Source organism: Elephas maximus, chromosome 17 (genome assembly GCF_024166365.1).
Source record: "Elephas maximus indicus isolate mEleMax1 chromosome 17, mEleMax1 primary haplotype, whole genome shotgun sequence".
Taxonomy (NCBI): domain Eukaryota; kingdom Metazoa; phylum Chordata; class Mammalia; order Proboscidea; family Elephantidae; genus Elephas; species Elephas maximus.
This window is the reverse complement of record NC_064835.1, coordinates 41,923,105-41,942,264: the sequence shown is the minus strand read 5'-3', so window position 1 is coordinate 41,942,264 and position 19,160 is coordinate 41,923,105. Positions and strand designations below refer to the sequence as shown.

Genomic DNA, 19,160 nt, shown 5'->3' with positions numbered 1-19,160 from the left:
AAAACTCAAGAGCATCATCCTACAGCTCTCAGGACAGGAACCGTTAACCCAGCTTGCAAAGAAATGCACGCTTTCATTTAACCATTCTGATCACAGGCAAAAAAAAAGGATAATGGGTCAAGACTTAAGACCTTAACCCTCAAAATTTTCAAATGAAGCTGCCACACTGCCACACGCACACTCACTCACTTTCACGTTCTTTGTAAGAGCAAAAGCTTGAGAAAACCTAAATAAGGGTCTGGCTAGTCATACAGAGTCCCCGGGTGGTGCTATCAGTTAAGCACTGGACTACTCAAAGGTTGATGGTGAGGAGCCTCAGAAGACAGGCCTGAAGGGCTGCTTCTGAAAGGTCACAGCCTTGAAAATCCTATACAGCAGTTCTGCCCTGCACACTTGGGGTCACTATGAGCTGGTGCAGACTCGACAGCAACTAACAAGTCAAACGGAAAACCTTGCAACTGTTAAAAACTGAGTAGATTTATAATGTGCTAACGTGAAAATGTCCAAGCTGAACTATAAAAGGGAAAATGCCAAACTGTACACAGTAATGATCCGCGTGAAGTCACGTCATCAGTGTTGGAACGCACAGAGAAAACTTGAGGAACCCCAAGGTACCTAACAAGAGTGGGAACCAGCAGCCTGAAGATGGCTGGCAGCGCTCACTTAGATCTTCCCCTCTCTGGAATGCACAGCTCTCTGATCCGGAACCCAGACGATTCCACATACAACACATGAACAAAAACCACGACAACAAAATTCTCTAAAAACTGTAGGCTTTTTATTCAGTTAAGAGGTAGACAGATGAACATGGAAGGCTGTCCCATTTAACTTGCCGAAATTCACATCCCACTTCATTCATCCATCCCAGCTGCCAAAAATCTTAAAGAAATAACCAAGATTCCGGAAGTCTTTGTCTTCCTACTTCTTCTTAAAGTTACTACTAACTTAAATTTTCACTGTGTCCAAAGAACCTCATCCCTCTAGAAGTTCCCACGTATGCCAACAGAACCTGCCCCTACTCTGACAGGAGGGCAGAGCACGAATGACGATTTGTTTTAAGAGACTACAAGGGGCGCTTCAGTTTAAGCTTGTGTTGTTAAATCCCTGTGCGCATTAGGGCAGAAGCTGGTGAAATCAACAAAGCAGAGCACAGGCTGTCAAACGGCTCTGAATGGTTGCTGTCTCTGAAGTTAACTTGTGATTTTTTTTTTTCTTTTTTAACATTAGAACATAATGGAATTGAAGCCTGATACAAAAAGTAGAGAAATATGTACAGGAATCCACAGCCCAGAAGGAAACGGGACTTCGACAGCAGCCGGTGGAAACGTGGCTATTTTACATAGCTAATTTTGAGACAAGTCATATTTAGCACAAAAGCAATTATAGCACAATAACACCTCCCTCCCAGAGCTCCCCGCCAGTCTTCTGTAACACTGCAGTCATTCTTCAAGGGAGCAGGAATGCGTAAGGTGGACCCAAACACTGACAAATTTTAATCCCAAACAACTTCACACTCTGAGGATGACATATTTGAAGACTGCCATGATAGCAGCACTGATAACTCCCGAAATGGGGACTGTCACAAACCAGGCCATAAAAATGTTGCGGAAGAGTCGCCAATCAACAGCCTTCTTAGATCGGAGCCAGCCAACGGATACAACAGAGCCCACCTACAAAAAGATACAAGGAAAATGGTTCCTAAAGTGCCAATGATATTTTGGTAAACACGAAGCTGTTTAAACAAGGAGCCCCAGACTACTAAACAAGACTGATTCCATGAAAACTGGTTGTGACAGGTTAAGAAGATGACTCCTGGAAAGATGAAGACACCATAAGAATCAGTCATTACATCTGTGCTAACAACGGTAAGACGACACGAGAAAAACACTTCCTTTCTCCCCTCCTGGAATTTCTTAATAACTACTGATTTCTTAATAAATTAAATTATTTAAAATTTTTTGTTTTCCAAAGATCATTCTAGCAGGAGGCTGCTATTAGACCTAACAGCTGATCACCTGGAGAGAGATTCTGGCAGAAAAAGGATGACTCATCAGACTCCCTGATGGGCCGAACTTGAATTTCCTGAAGGCAATGTCAAACATGTGCTTTCTGTAAATAACTGCCCATCCAAAAGTCCAGACTTGCAAAACCAAGGCTTTAGCCACCACAAATGGCAGCAACAACTCACAGAGCCAGAACTATAAAAAGCTGGCTGGTTTATTACCACACCCAAACTATTCTGAATGGCTTCCTGAAAAAGGGCACTTAACAGTGCCAAGCAGAATTGACTTGAGAGCAAAAAAATTACAAAGCAACTGTAAAGAGCCAGAAATTATAGCTAGCTCTGTATAATGGAAAAAGACTTTTACACTACTTTAGAAGAATACACATTAATTGCTTAAATGAGCAGACACAAAAATTATAAAATGTAAGCTTTTACATTCTTGGATTCAGCTGTCCTAACCTTGTGGACTCTTGAAGACTCCTACTGCCTAAAACTTTCTCAATGTACCAGAGAAGTAAAGCCTGCACATTACTAGACCCATTTGTCAGACACACTACATTAACTTTAAACTTACTTTACAATGTGTTGTACTGATGGGAAGGCCGATATTTGATGCAATTACCACAGTGAGGGCAGATGCCAGTTCAATACTGAAGCCGCTGTAGACACAAAAAAATAGCGAATACTTTAGTTTGATTTTTTGATCCGCTAACACTTCAAATTAAAACGATCTTGCTTTTGCTCTACTTGGTGACAGAACTTCCACTGGCATCTTTATTTGCTCTAACCCCTGAAGTCTAAACTGGGCCATGGGACTGACTCCCCCTCTTTCCCCTCTCCTCTGCGTTTAATTGAGGTTTTAAGTTCTTCTGGAAGTCCAGTATTAAATCTATCTTCGCTTTTACGTTGAAGAATTTGGTAATCATCAGTCTTAGCCAAGTATTCATAGCTCTTCCCTTCTAACACACAAGTCTTTCTCAAAAAGTTATCTGGTTAACAGAACACTGAAGCTGAATGGATAAATGTTTAAACAAAATTATATTTAAGGGCCATACAGTAAGTATAATTTAAAAACTCTGCATCAGCAAACTTGGTTACTTTAACTAAAAATGATTTATGTGTTGGCACTATGTAATATTACATAATCTCTTATGAAAAATGAGTATTACGCTAAGGCCTGCTTCAACAACTCACCTAGAGGGGGTGATTGGTGTCAGATCTTTTCCCATGGTCTGGATAACTCTCCTTCCCCAGACCCAGAGGCCAATACAGATTCCAACACCACCATAGAGTAGAAGCCATATTGGTGTTGCTATTTTTGAAGACACATCTCCCGTATCATAAACCAGATACAAAGCAACCAGAGGACCAATGGCATTGCTGGAAGAAAAACGAGGGCAAAGATGGCTTTTCAGGCAGAACTAGCAAGATCTGACGTGCTGAACATACCAGAGTTTTTAAAGCACAGTTTTCAAGATCATTTAGCAAATGAGTCTTTTTCCAAAGGAAATGTATGGAACCTCAACATACACAACAGAAAAAACATGAGCTGCTCTGATGGGGGGCAGGACCACACATTTGGTCACCGCTCCTTCTGCAAGGGGCCTAGAACAACTCTCGGGTTCCAGTTTATAAACTGCAGAGCTAAGGAACTAAGGCTAACAACATACAAATTCATCCTACAGGGCAGTGGTTTTAAGTTTTCATCTTACGTCGCACTATTTACTGTCAAGGAGCTCGTCCCCACCTCGATAGACAAAAAGGCTTTTCTGTAAAAGACATCTGTTTGTCATCTGCAGAAACAAAGTGAAGAACATCCTTTGTAGCCTCCCTGAAGGCTAAGATTTTACTGCCTGTATTAAGTCAGTAACTGCTATTACCTCACTCCATCTGGATTATTCAGTGTCCTCTGGATGGCACAGGTACCACTGCCACTGTGGCCCCTGCGAGGGCCTTATAAAGAGGATAAGACACTTTAAAAACAGAGAAAGCAATGCTACAATTCAATGTGTACTAACCTCACGTCGTTGCCACCATGGGCAAACGACCCAAAGCAGGCCGTGAGGATCTGCAGGAACTGGAAGAGGAGTGACACTTCTGGTTTATCTTGGTCATACCACTCTTCTTCTAGAGAGCCACTACTTCCTTTTCTGTCGCCCAGGCCCATTTCTCCCTTGACACTCACGTCCATCTCAGATGCAGAGTGAATATCAGACACTGCATTGCAGTAACTGGTGTAACTATCCATGCGAATTCGCTTCTTGGTGTCTGCACCAGGCCATGTCAGCTTCTCCATCTCTTCGCCTTTTTGTTCACCTTCTTTGGCACGGAATGAATCCAGAGGCATGCCACAAATTGCCATAGTATAGGAAGTATAGCTATTATTGCGCCTCAAGGGTTTGTCACCGGAGTCTCCCATGCAGTCTCCCACCTTGGCTAGATGTAATTTATGGAGAAGCTCTTTGTACAAGCCAGAATCTTTATGCACGGTGTGATACTGATAGTGACCGCTGGAGTTCATCTGGTTGCTGACTGCTTGACTGAACTGAACAAGGTTCCCATTAGGCAACTGCACTGCACCTACCCAGACCAAAAAGCGAACATCAAGATCAAAACAGTAAGTTCCTTCACCACCACGAGTAACAAAGAGAAACAACTCCACCCCCCCAATCATGGAATTTCAACTCACCATTCATGGCACTATCTATGCTGGTTTCCTCTTTCAGCTCCATGCTAGGAAGCCTCTCTCGCTCTGGAGCTTCCTCCAAGTCTCCAAGCTTGAATGAGACCGTCCTCTCCTCCACCACAGCCTGGAGGGGCACAGTGGCCGACCCCACGTCAGAAACAGGACTTCTACTTTCAATATCAGCAAGAGACAACTTTGTTTCTTCATGGTCTTCTTTCAAGCTGTTCTTTTTTTCCATCAAGGGGCTTTCAGAAGGACTGGACTTTATTTCTCCTAGAAAAGAAGGGGTATTTTAGTTTGGGTTTGACCACACTGACTTCTTGTACAGCGCCCTTTCCCCACCCCCAAAGAATCCACATCGCAGTAAGAACACACATAAATTGCAGTTACAATCGAGGATGACTTCCCCATCTGCTTTGTCAACAACGCATCCTACACCCAAGAACAAACCAGCAATGCAGAACTCCCAAGGAGTTGACCAACTTCTTCTGCAAAGGGCCAGAAAGCAAATCTTTTAGGTTTCTAAACTCTGTCACATAATCTTGTCCTTTATTATTATTATTATTTTTACAGCCCTGCTTTTATGGATTGAATTAAAAACTCAAACCAAACCCATTGCAGTTAAGTCAATTCCAATTCACAGCAACCCAGAAAGAGTAGAACTGCCCCAACAGGGTTTCCAAGGAACAGCTGGTGGATTCCAACCACTGACCTTTTGGTTAGCAGCCAAGCTCTTAACCACTGCACCACCAGGGCTCCATGGACTGAATTATGACCCACAAAAAATATGCCTGTGGTTATAATCCCATCTGGGAATGAGTTTTCTTTGTTAACAAACATGGAAACAGTTTTCTTTGTTGTACGGCAGCATTACTGTAGGGCATGCCTTGAATCAATCTCTTTTGAGACAGAAAAGAGCAGTTTAAGCAAGCAGGCAGAGATGGGGAAGACAGATGCCATGCCACATGAAGATCACCAAGAAACCAAGCCAAAGAAGCTGAAGAGAGGAGAACCTTCCCCCAGAAAAAATCCTTCCCCTAGAGCTGGAGCTCTGAATTCAGACTTCTGGCCTCCTAAGCTGTAAGAAAATAAATGTTTGTTAAAGCCACCTCCCTGTAGCATCTCTGTTATAGCTGCATTAGATAACTAAGACACCTACCAATCTTAGCTCCCTGCCAGTCCCTTCAGTATTGGACTACACCTAGTTCATACTTTAGAAAAGGAATCCCCCAAATTTCGGCCCAAGAGTCCAAGCAAAGCAACAGTTCAATGCAGGCCACCTAGAAATGACAACTTTACCCTCTGTTTTCAGAGAGTAAGTCTATATCTCAGAAGCCTCATGGTTCTAAGTTCCATGGCCGGGTAGAAACGTTTCCTGCCTACCATGTCAATGCTCAGTACTTTAATCCACTCCTTCAGCTACTGCAGTTATGCATCTAGCAAGATTTCTCTTCTCTCACACTGAGGTAAAAAACGAGGTCAGGAAGTCTGGAAAGCCTGATTCCCACTAAACACGTGTTCAGCATAGCCAGGCTAGCACACAGCCTCACCCAGGCCATTCCGTCCAGCTGCAGTGACGCTGCTTCTAAAGAACTTTTTTTTTTTTTAAATAATTTTTATTAAGCTTTAAGTGAAGGTTTACAAATCAAGTCAGTCTGTCACACATAAGCTTATATACACCTTACTCCATACTCCCACTTATTCTCCCCCTAATGAGTCAGCTCTTCCAGTCTCTGCTTTCGTGACAAATTTGCCAGCTTCTAACCCTCTCTACCCTCCCATCTCCCCTCCAGACAGGAGATGCCAACACAGTCTCAAGTGTCCACCTGATACAAGTAGCTCACTCTTCATCAGCATCTCTCTCCTACCCACTGTCCAGTCCCTTCCATGTAAAGAACAAACTTTAAATCACTACCTTAAGCATCTGCATAGATGAAAAGGGCAGATAAAGGTTATGTGAAGAGATCTCAGCCACTAAGAAGATGAACACAAGGTTGAAGTGAGAGAACCGACAGTATCAGAACCTAGTCAGCATTAATTATACAATATGTATAGTAATGGCCGAAATGATTCCCTCACACACCAATTAAAAATGTTTACCTCTAGAATTTATATTAACCTGAGTTATTAACCTCTGAAAATTAACCAAATCTAAGGTCATATATGGAGCCCTGGGGCACAGTGGTTTCGGCATTTGGCTGCTAACCAAAAGGTTGGCAGTTTGAACCCACCAGCTGCTCCTAGGAACCCTATGGGGCAGTTCTACTCTGTCCTATAAGAGTGCTATGAGTCACAATCAACTTGATAGCAACAAGTTTGGTTTTTTTTTTTAAGTCAGACATACACATTATACTTAGCTTTGCATGTCTGAATCTGAAGTTATACACTGAGAACTACATATAAGCAGATGAGGCAAATATTTCTTCTACAAAAATATTTTGTACTTACCTCTTAATTTTTCATTATGGTATCTGCATACTTTTCAATTAACACAGACTACAACTTCTCTATATTCATCTATCATGTCACTGCAACTGATCCAGGTACAGTAGGAAAACAGATTACAGCACAGGTCAAGTAGACCTTGACTCATGCCACAAAAAAATATGGTTTGGGCAACACATCCATATCTACTGAAAATTTCTTACATTGCCAACTTATCCAAATAGAGGGCTTTTACAGGTGACCAAACAAACAGAAATAAGTACATTATGAGTTACATTTTTCTGCCACACACAGTTACTTACGTTCAATTTTTCTCTTCATCCTGGGACATACAAAGAACCAGACGATAAGGGCACAGAAAACTGCACAGCCCACCGAGATGAGGATGGTACCCCACAGAGGAAGTTTGTCAAAGCCCAGCACTAGGAGATAAAATGGTGCATCTTGAAAACCCCAGGGCAACAGCCCCCTGCAATAATGTGTAAACCCTCTGGGTCTCTGAGGGGTTCCCCAAGCCAGCCCATCACCTTTTACAGCTGCTACCACCTGTAGTTCCAGAGTTTACTGTGCTAACAGCTATAAAAATAAGTCAGCTTTCAATTTGTGAGAAAAATCCTATAGTTACCTTAAATCCACACTCAAAACACTTGTAAGACTGAAATTTCCTAAGCTCCTTCACACTCTAGTTTTTTTCCTTCACTTTGTAAGACGCTAAGGATTACTGTACTTTGAGGACTTGCAAACTAGTCATTCCACTCATCGGCCTCCTGAAGTTGGCTGCCATTCACTACGTTTACACACAGATTCATTTTAATATTAAAAAGGAAGGAGTCACATTTGTCGAGCTGCTGAAATTCTCTGTAGAAAAGTTACCTCATCCATACTAGCTGTCAGTAAAATATTTTAACAAGGTTGTCTCTTTGGAAGTATTACCAAACCAAGAAAGAAAAGTGGAATGTTGTCTATCAACAGATAAGATTACCCTCAAGAGCTCTTTCGCAAAAGGAAAATAGTTTGGTAGTAAATTCACAAACAACCCAGATCTTAAGAGACTTGCCTACCAATACTTTTCACATGGCTCAGAGATGGCTAATTAGTCATTATCCACCTGTCACTTTAATGTTAATAACTCCAAATCACTAACCTGCACTGAACGCAGAATCAAAGCACTACACAGTCCAATCAAGCCTAAAAGACATTACCACGATCTGTAGTTCTATCTAAGAACAGCTTAGTTACTTGTGGTTACTTTGCTTATCAGGAATTAAATTACTGAAAAAATGGAAATTCTATTGTCCAATGATCAGTCTTTGAAAATCAGACAAACTGCGGCCTCTTCTTAGCCTGAAGGTCTACAGTGACCACAGGTCTTTTCACCTTAGTCTCTGCTCTCAATCTCATCACACTGCAAGTCAGAGACTAAGCTGTACATGAGATCTAGTCATTGCCTGTCCAAGTGCAATCTGCCTACTTTCAAAAGCCAAAAAGGGGAAACAAAGACACTGGTGTTTCTGGTAAATGATCCACAAAGGAAAGGAAAAAAATGTCAAAGTTCCCATTTTCAAAAATGATTGAAAATTTGGTTTTTAATTGCGCTGAACTATAAGCCTTGCCACATAAGCTACTACCAAATGTGCTTAGAGTTTCATGGAGATTCTTCTTGTTTATCAAGAACACAGTTTTAAGCGGAACAAGTTTTTCTTCACATGCACCATTTAGAATAAGGAGTCTGGTATCCCTTAACATGAGATCAGTAGTCTCATAAAGTGCTTCATTTTTCTTGATTTATTCCAAGAATAAAGGCAAGGTTAAAATTACTTAGCTAATTCCATTTTTGGCCAGTTACATTACTTACATGTGGTTGAAGAAGCAAATCACTACCCATTAGGGAAAAAAAAAAATCAATTTAGTGGGCCACAACCAGATTTAAAAAAACAGTATATGTGAAAACATGAGTGCATCATACATAGTACGTAGATTCATAATGCTATCCCGTTTATCTCTCTCTCTCTACAGAATGCGTGTGTGCCTGGGCCACACTGCATTTCTTCCAGTGGGTCACAGGCAAAAGATTGACAGCCAGTGACAATCACACCAAATGAGCCTAGACAGTATGGGTGGTCTAAAGCATGTGCTCTGTCCTGCCTGCCAAGCTACAAATTCTCGGTCTTTTGCAGTTGTTAAGTTACACGTATATAGCTGTGATTTAATCCATGCTTTGCCTTAGTCCCAACGTAAAAGTAAATAACATTTCGATCTTTACATTCTCACAAATTTTTTCCTCTTAGCTGCATGAATTCTTCTTCCAAGTGCACTTAGGCCAGTTGTTAAACATGCCAACTCTTCTCATTCAAGCAGATTCAGGGAGTAAATTTAGTACTCAGAAACAAAAGTAGCTCCATTTGGAAGAGAAAAATGAGAATATCCAGCCAATCAGTCCTAAATGACTGACTGTTGAAGACCAAATATTACTAATGACTCTTCAGTAGTCGAGGTCAACATCAATTCCAGCATTTTTAGCACAGACAGGAGAAGGGGAGGGAGAAGATCCTGTGAAGACTAAAGAGGAAAGGTCTGTAGTGATTTAGAATCTGAGCAGGTCTCTTTGGTTGAAAACCTATCTAGGTTAACTCAGCATACACTAGCCTGCAGCCTTCTGAAATGGGCGCAGGCCAGCCACCTTCTAGGAGATTTCAGCCCTGTAAAGCAAAAAGGGGTAAATTGGGCATTTAATGCAAGTTTTGCAAACAACTTGAAATTTACATTTAAATATTTTAGTATTTACTTACAGGGTGCTCCAGTATACATGATGGAAAAAAGGTTTATTCCAACTGTGCAGGCATAGAAAACTGGCAAAGCTCTCAAACCATTAGGAACTGGATCTGCCTGTAAAACACCATTCAGATCAACACATTAGAAGCTGTAAAAGCTAACCCATTTCTACAAAACCTTCTAACAGAGCGGGTTCGGGAATTATAGCACCAGTGTTCCTCCACAGCAGTTTCCAAGGGTGATGGGGCTTTTTCCTGCCAATGCTCCTGGAAGTCTCCCCCCTCAAGGCCAACCCCATCTCCTACCTGAATTTAAGTTGACACAGTTGTGTTTGGGTCCTCCAGTACATCATGTCATTCTTGCTTTCTTTCCTTTTTGTTTATTTATTTGCTACCTTAATAATAAAGCTACCTACCTATAACAGTGACTGATAAAATCCAGAATAATCGCTTTTCAATACCCACATTCTTAGGGTACCTGAAAGTCCAGATGTCATCTCAAAACTCTCCTTACGAAGTCTGAGCACACAGCTCAAGGTGAACTACACTTCTGTAACAAATGTCACTATACAGACCATCAGCTGTCAGGACACTGCTTTATCTGAGCTGATACCTTCAGAGATTCCTTAAAAATAAAACATGTAGTAGAACACGCTTGCAACAACCACTCCACAGACAAATACACCATAATGTTCTACTGAAGTGCTAAGGTACAAGTCAACCGTGCAGTCCATCCATTCATCCGACTATCTCCCAAGGACTATTCTGGGCACTGGAATACAGGAGTAAGTGGCACAAGGTTCCTGGCTCACAGAACTAACATTTGTACTTGAGTATGGAATAATGTCAAGCACTGACAAGCGCTATAAAAAAAGCTAAGAAGGCTGAGCGGACAGTGATCACAGGAGGGGCATATTTTAGTCCAGGGAGGTCAGGGAGTAAGTGTCACCTGAGAAAAGACAAGAATGTAGTCAGCCAACAATGGTGTAAATAACCAGGGGCTAGGAAGGAGCAAGTCACCTGGCTAATTATTCCAGACACAGGTATTAGCAAATACAAAGCCCGTGAGGCAAAAAACTTTAACAGCACAAAGGAGGCCAGTGTGACTGGAAATGAGAGGAGTTCCACTCACAAGGAATGTATGTTAATTCTACAGAAAACACTCAAGTCGAACACTTCAAGAATGGGAGCACAAATCTAAATAAATACATAAATCAGAAGGCTCAATTTTAAAAATGTTAGCCTAAAGATTCAATATAATCTTAATCACATTTCCAATGGAGTATTAGGCAGAGGGGGAGACGGGGGAGACAAAACAAAAAGACCCTAAAGTGACTCTAAAGCTTCTGGTAAGAATCATCAGTACACTGAGCAGAATGAGTAGTGGCTTAAGATCAATGAAACAGAAAAGCTCAGACATAAACCCATTTGTGTAGTAAGGATGCCATTCCAAATCAATGGGCCTCAGTGAACACAACCACTCTGAATGTTAACTCCACTATCCATTGTTTTTGGTTTATCCATTACTTAAAAGAACAGATAGCGAAACCTCCGAAACAGACCCAAGAATAAATTACAGAACCTAGGAACTGTTAAGCACCTCTGAATAACGTACCAGTGTTAGTCACACACTGAAGGCAGTCAGTAAGGTTATGAACTTTTTTTTTTCTTCTAAGGACTATCCACACCTTTAAAAAAGTTCTCCAAGAGGCCTAAACCAAACCCCATCGCCTTGGAGTCAATTCTGACCCTTCGCAACCCTACAGGACAGACTAGAACCATCCCATACAGTTTCCAAGGCTGTACTCTTTACAGAACAGATACCAGGTTTTTCTCTCATGGAGCAGCTGGTAGGTTCAAACTGCCAACCTTTCAGATAGCAGCTGAGCACTTAACCACCAGGGCTTCTCCCAAGAGACCTGACACCCCCCGTACTAAAAAAAAAAAAAAGACTCAAGCCCATTAGGGTTCTATATACATTATGTAGGGACTTCTCTTAACAGATTGTCAAAGACTATTTGGTAATACGGTATCTACAAACCAAACTGTAACTGGTCAGAGTTGAGAAGAAGTAAGGTTTAACATGAAAACTTCTCTCCTCTCTACCTTCCCCAGCCTTCCAGTCACTCCCAAGAGGTAACTAGGGCTACCAGTTTCATGACATTGTTTTCCTCACCGTATGCCCCATCTAACACACACTTAAAGCTGTGCCTGGGAATAATGGATTTATACCTCACCGTCCAGTTATACACTCTAAGAAAGGAGGGCTTAATACTCCCCATTTTCAGCCACAGTAGTTCATTTTTCACATACTGCATGTTCCAGAAGGTTTAGTCTAAAGAAAAGTTCTGTTAAGTTTTAAAAGCTGTTCTAGACATATTTAATATGATTCCTGACAAACGGGAGAACGCGTGATGGTCCACGTTCTTGACCAGAACTTAAATACTCAAAAGGAAAACTTTCCTCTTCCTCTATTCCTTCTGTTTAATGCCACAACAATCCTTGACAGAATTACCCCACCTTCATTCTGCTTTTACCTACTAAATAACCTGGTATCTCTGGAACAGAGACATTCAGAAAATAGAAATTTTTCAAAAAGCAATTTTAATCTTAATTTCGAAAACAGAAGCTAAAAAGAGTTGAGCAGTATCTTATAGTCAAATATTCAGATCTTATCACAAGACCCCAAAAAGCTTATCAGTCTAAGGATTTTTTTCAGCGATTTTAAAACCTAACGGTAACCATAAATATTCACTCATCACCTCCAAATCCCTCATGTTACTAAGGGACTGGTGTGTGCGTGTACACACACGGGGCGGTGGGTATGGAAGACCCTCAAAGCCAGTATTGTTTGAAACACTCTTGCTGTCGTTCCTGATCACGCTCACCCCTCACACCCACCTAAGGAACGTAGAGTTAAAATCCACATTAACATATCTAACTTAAGCTCTCAATAACTGGGGACTGTATCCCTCAAATGAGAGGTTCTGGGCACCTGAAGGAGCCCTGGTGGCATAGCGGTTAAGAACTTGGCTGCTAACCAAAAGGTCGACAGTTCGAATCCACCCGTCACTCCTTGGAAACTGAATGAGGCAATTCCACTCTGTTCTATAGAGTAACTATGAGCTGGAACTGACTTGAGGGCAACAGGTTTGGTTTTTTTTGGCGGGGGGTGGGGAGGAGACCTGAAAAATTCCTCTTGATGTCTAATGGTACGATTCTCCCTCCAGGACAGAAGACAAGTTTGTTTTGTGGAAGGAATATACATGAAGCCTCTCCAGAGGCAGAAGAATCTGCCTCCCAATAATCAACAAAGTCAATGTAAACCCTTTTAAGACAAGCACCCACACAGGACCCTATTAATTCTCCGGGTTCTCTAGCATGTAGGGGGCTATGCAGCTCTAGTAAAAACACTAAAAAATCTGGCCACTGACTACTGGTGAGCCTGAAATTCAAACACTGTATCATCATATGCTAGAGTTGGGGGGAGAAGGCAGGCAGGTGCTAATCACACCTGCTTGCTAAATGAGACACAACTTCTGAGTCGGTCAACACCAGTAAACCGTTTACACTGTATCAGTCAAATTATACCTACCTATAGATGCTTCCCATTGTGGTCAAGCAGATTTCAGAAACCCTGGTGGCTAAGTGCTGCTAACCAAAGGTCGGCAGTTCAGATCCACCAGGCACTCCTTAGAAACTATGGGGTACTTCGACTCGATGGCATTGAGTTTGTTGTCTTTTTTGGTTTTATAGGTGTTTCAGTAGGAACTCTGACAGCACAATGGTTAAGCACTCAGCTGCTCATCAAAAGGTCAGCAGTTCAATTCACCAGCCACTATGCAAGAAAAAGATGTAGCAGTCTGCTTCTGTAAAGATTATAGCATTGGAAACCCTATGGGGCAGTTCTACTATCCTATAGGGTCGCTATGAGTCAGAATTGACTCGACCACAATGGGTTATAGATGTTTCAAATCTTTGAGTTAAACTGCTATATTTTGTCAGACTTAGGTTATAGGAGATAGTGATCATGATCACTTTTCTAGAATTTCTACAGAGACATGGTACAAATCCTTCCCCAGAGAAGCTTAAAACTAGACCAGTTGAGTGGCTCTAAATACATTTTTACCCCTTGGGATTAAGCTACCTATCTCCCCTCACTCAGATTTCACAGTTTAGAAGCTTTTTAAAGAGCTGACAATGGACCGGTTAAAAGCCATTCCCCTGAGAAAAAGGACAACTCTGTTTCCTGAGAAAAGAGTATTTAGTCTTAGTGTAACTCAGCCCCATGCCAACATAACCCCTTGTTGTCTACATTTATTCTGCAGTCAGTATCAGACTTCTTGATAAAAGAAATGGGATCAGGTCCCTCAAAAACATTTTCAAATGGACAGGAAATAAAGTGACTTTCTGGATGGGGGGAGGGGAGGACTACCTTTACTGTTTTTTTCTCTCGTCTGAGAAACTGGAGTTGAGTCCAGTGTGAGGAGAGTCCTCATCTAGAAGCTTATAAACTGGTTATGATAATTAGCACTGTAGAAAGAACTATGTCAAGACCCAAACTACTCCATTTAACTGGCAGCTTAGAAAAAGCCTCAAGAGACACTGTGACCTGTCATTGTAACCTCAAACTTACAACTCAAATTGTTCTCGATATTAACTTAGATAAAGTAGTAATCTGCACACAGCTGGACACCAAACCAAAACCAAACCCACTGCCATAGAGTCACCTGGGACTCACAGCAACCCTATTGGGCACAGTAGAATTGCCCCATAGGGTTTTCCAAGGCTGTAAATATTTTAAGAAGTAGACTGCTACATCTTTCTCCCTTGGAGCAGCTGGTGAGTTCCGGCCACCAAACTTTTGATTAGCAGCCAAGCGTTTTAACCAGTGCGCAACCAGGGCTCCTACAGCCAAAGTTATTCTAAATAAATTTCCTTATTTCTCCACTTGTGTTTCTTCTTTTTCTTGGTAGGCCCTAGTACTCATTCAATTTTTCCTTCCTGGGTATTGAAAACTTGCTTCTTTCAGAGAACATAGTACCCAAGAAGCACACAGAACTTTTTAATCTTCCAAGGCCACAGCACCTACACACCAATGTCATCTGCAAGAATGCTGCCCCGGTTTGAATACGAATGAGTAGCCCACTGGAGGTCATGAAGGAGGAGGAAGATTACCTTACAGAGGATGAATGCACGAACAAGGAAGAATAAGATTCCAGACATAATCCCGGAAAGCAGCGGAGAAACAAACCAAGACATCACTGGAATAGAACATATTGAGAAAAACCATCAACTACTGCAAATCAGGAGGCAAAAAGTCACTTCAATGTTTCGTTTTCAACACTATGAGGTGTGTCCTTCCATTTTACACCATCTTCTCCTGTATGTACACGGTAACACATGACAAACAAAAATTAATAAGCCATTTAGAGTTAAACATACCGATTTTTATCAGTTCAGACCACTTGACGCCCTCCTGTCCCTTCGCCACCAGGGAGAAACCAATGGTTGCACCAACAATGCAATGGGTCCCAGAAATGGGAAGCTTCAAAAACGAAGCCACGAGCTGCCACACAGCAGAACCTGAAACAGTCAAGTTTTATTAAGCAGCAAAATTCCCTCACGTGAACAGAGAAATCTGAAAGGTAAAGTACAAGAACACAGTCACCCACCCATCCTGCAAATCGGCTCCCCCATCACTAAAAGGAACTTACCAAACATAGCGCTAACTGAGCCGGCCATCAGCAGCTGCTGGGTCGAGTTGTACATCTCCACATCAATCAAGCCCTTCCGGATGGTTTCGCTCACTTTGGCCCCCAGTAAGACAGAGCCCACAGTTTCAAAGATGCTAGCTAGGATGCAGGCTTGCTTCAGGGTCACTACACCTGAGCCCACAGCTGTACCAAAGGAATTTGCTACATCATTGGCTCCCACGGAGAAAGCCAAGATAAAGGCAATAATGAAGCCCAGGATAAGCATCCATAGGTAGTCCACCAACGGACCGGAAGTGGCGGTAGTGGTAATCAGCGTCGCCATGGTAGATGCCATTCTTAGAGTGTAGTGGTATTTAATCAATACGTGAATTACTGTGCAGCTTTGAAGATGTGTAAACACAAAATGAGGTATGGAAATACTATAATAAATAACATATATTATATAAAGTTAAATACTGTAAACGACGGCACAGAAACCGAACTGGGAAGTTACTGCTATACGCTGCATAGGGGCATCTGTTGTCTGTGGCTTCTTTGGTTCTGGAAGGCTAAAAGCACGGAGCGGAATTCCATGGCAGAGAAGATCAAGAGCGCAAGTTCATCCTGCGGGGGAGGAAACGACAATAGCGGCGCTGGGGCAGCCGTCTCGCGTCCCCTGCGCACAGCCCGGGCGGGTCGTGCCCACCACACACGGCCCGGCCAGCAAGGGTCCCCTGCCCACTACCCAGCGGGCTCGGGTCCACTGCGCACAGCCCGGGCTGCTGACGTCCCCTGTCAGGCTGGCTCGCGTCCACTGCGTACGGCCCGGCCGGCTCCAATCCACCGCGAACAGCCCGGGCGGCTGGCGTCCACTGCGCACAGCCTGGGTGGCTCGCGTCCCCTGCTCACTACCCGGCCGGCTCGCGTCCACCGCCCACTGCCCCGGAGCCTCGCGTCCACCGCCCACTGCCCCGGAGACTGGCATCCCCTGCACACATTCCGGCCGGTTCCAGTCCACCGCGCACCCCGGCCGGCGGGCACGTGGCGCGGGCGCCTCCCGGCCGCGCGCTCAGCCCCAGCCCCCAGCCCCTGCGCAGCCGCCCGCCGCCCTCTCCGCGCCGAACCGGAAAAGGGCCGTTCCCGCGCGCGCCGCCCGGGGAGCGCCAAAAAGGCCGGCGGGCGGGAGGAGGGTCGGGCGGGAGGAGGGTCGGGCGGGAGGAGGGTGGGGCAGGCGGCGGAACGCAGCGACACCGAGGGCGCCGCGCGGGGCAAGGGTCGCGCGGCCCACACCGACCCTCCCGTGGCCGCGGCGCCCGCGCAGGCCCGGAGAGAAGACCCTTTCCGAAGCGGCGCCACCACTCACCAGCAGAAACGAGGGCCGAGCGGGAGACGAGCAGCCCCGGCTGCGGCGACAGGCTGGGCCACGCACGCACACCCCCGGTCGGCGAGTGGACAGCTCGGCGCGGGGGCACCTGGGAAGGCTCGGCGGGGCTCGCGGCCCACCCGGGAAGGAGCGGCGGTCCCCTCAGCGGCCGAGAGGAGAAAGCAGGCAGCACGCACCGGCAGCCATCGCTCTGGCGACGCACGCCGCTAAGTGCCTCTTATAGCCGGCGCCCAGCTCCGCGTGACCCACCGCCCCTCGCGCGCCCAGGAGCCCCGCCCCCTAGTGACGCACGCCGGCCGGCCCGGCGTGCACGGCCGCGTGAGCCCGACGGCTGCGCTCATTGGCCTGGTCCGCACCGCCGGCCACGCCCCTAGACAGGAGCGACCCACGTGGGGAGGGCCGGCCGGGTTCCTGCCGCCCAGTCCCGGCGTCGCTTCGCCGTAGAACCCTGTGGCTGCTTGCGGGCAGAAATCGAGGATCCCTCGCGCTGCTCCCGGAGGTTGCCGTGTAGGGTTACAGCGCCTGCGACCGAGGTCGTTCCTCGTTCCTTCCCACGAACCTAACGGGCCCGGTTTTGCAGTACTAGCTGCGCCATCAGGCCGCACTGTCAGCTCACTTGTGACCTGCCACGCCCGGGGGCCACACCTGACCGACTTCCCTCCACTCCGCCAGATGACGCTGCGGGGGAGCTCGCGCCCTGCGGCTCCGGATCCACTCCCGGCACGTTGCGGCACCTGTGACTTGCCCTTGGCTAGGCTGGCACTGTCCCGCGCCTGGGGGAGGGCTCACGTGGTCTTTTTGCTACCGCAGTCATGCACTTAATCGAAAACAGAGTGAAGAGTCACGAGAACCGGTTGTCTCTCCAGCTATGGCGCAGAGCCCCAGAATGGCTGTAGGTCATTAATTTCCCGGTGGCAGACTTGCGTCTTCTGAGCGGCGGCCTTGGTGAGGGGGTAGGGGAAGACACTGCTTCAGATTCAAATTCGGACTTTTCCTGCTTGCTGCAGTGTGTCACCTTGAGCAAGTCTCAAATCTCTCTCACCCTGCATTCTCACGAATGTAAAATGTGAAAATTGAATGAGTTAGCGTGTGGGAATGTGACTGAACTCAGTAGGTGTTCAATAAATGTTCATTTCCGAAAAGGGTGCAAGGGGGAGTTCTCTTTGCATCTTGGAAGCTTTCTTACCCTTTTGAGGTAAAGATTGATTTCTAGAAGCAATATATGGTGTTTACTGTACTTTTGAGATTAAGATTTGTTCTGCACTTTTGGGGGCATTTCATTCCCTGGTTTAAGATCAGAATGAACCAGCTAGTCGTGCCATGGGAGATTAAGGTGATCTTTTTCAGGCTCGTTGTTGTTAGCTGCTGTGGAGAGGATTTTCCACTCATAGCAACCCATGTAACCAGGTAGAACTGCTCCAATAGGGAACTGCCCCACAGGGTTTTCTAGGCTGTAATCCTTACAGGAGGAGCCCTCGTGGCTCAGTGGTTAAAGAGCTCAGCTGCTAACTGAAAGTTCAGCAGTTTGAACCCACCAGCAACTCCATGGGAAAAAGATATGGCAGTCTGCTTCCATAAAGATTTACAGCCTTGGAAACCCTGTGGGGCAGTTCTACTCTGTCCTATAGGGTCACTATGAGTCAGAATCGACCCCACTGCAGTGTGTTTTGTTTTGTTTTAAATCTTTATGGGAGCAGATCACCAGGTTTTCTCCATCAGAGCCTCAGGGTGGGTTTGAACCACCAACTTTTCAAGTAGTAGCCAAGTTCTTAACCTTTATGCCCACCAAGGCTCCTTCTTCAGGATTGTAAAAAAAAAAAAAAACATTGCCACTGAGTCTTCCAACTTACAAGGACCCTATAGGACAGAGTGGAACTACCCCATAGGGTTTCCAGGGACCGGATGGTGGATTTGAACTGCCGACCTTTTGGTTCTTAACCACTGCACCACCAGGGCTCCCTTCAGGATTACAGTGAGGCAAAAAAATACCAGGCTATAGGATAGCACTGACTAACAGCCTTGTCCTGAATGGCAGAAACAAATACGTTGAAAGTCATTGTTATGTCTGTGTCAGCCTGTGTATCCTCTGGCCTATCTAGAACGTTTGGTGGAGTTATACCAGAAACTTGCAAGTTTCTAGGTCCCAAGGTTAAGTCTGAAAAAGAAAGTACAT

The 19,160-nt window shown here is 44.8% G+C and overlaps 1 protein-coding gene across 1 annotated transcript; it reads right to left on the bottom strand.

Moving 5' to 3' along the window:
• Nucleotides 1-756: 756 nt before the first annotated feature.
• On the bottom strand, nt 757-17,226 carry SLC20A1 (solute carrier family 20 member 1). Its single transcript, XM_049857652.1, has 11 exons — nt 16,967-17,226; nt 15,625-16,227; nt 15,353-15,493; nt 15,086-15,171; nt 9,926-10,022; nt 7,439-7,558; nt 4,695-4,964; nt 4,024-4,585; nt 3,200-3,385; nt 2,580-2,664; nt 757-1,670 (listed from the first exon to the last, which is right to left on the bottom strand). Exons 2-11 carry the CDS (start codon nt 15,956-15,958, stop codon nt 1,509-1,511), a joined length of 2,043 nt encoding a protein of 680 aa, XP_049713609.1. The 5' UTR covers nt 15,959-16,227; nt 16,967-17,226; the 3' UTR covers nt 757-1,508.
• Between the last annotated feature and the right edge of the window lie 1,934 nt (nt 17,227-19,160).

Excerpts from the sequence above, each read along its gene's own strand:
- SLC20A1 (XM_049857652.1), bottom strand. The coding sequence starts at position 15,958 with ATGGCATCTACCATGGCGACGCTGATTACCACTACCGCCACTTCCGGT. Across the intron at positions 3,386-4,023 it reads CATGGTGGCAACGACGTGAG|CAATGCCATTGGTCCTCTGG; the intron begins GTTAGTACACAT and ends TTTTTCTTCCAG. Across the intron at positions 1,671-2,579 it reads TCAGTACAACACATTGTAAA|GTGGGCTCTGTTGTATCCGT; the intron begins GTAAGTTTAAAG and ends ATCTTTTTGTAG.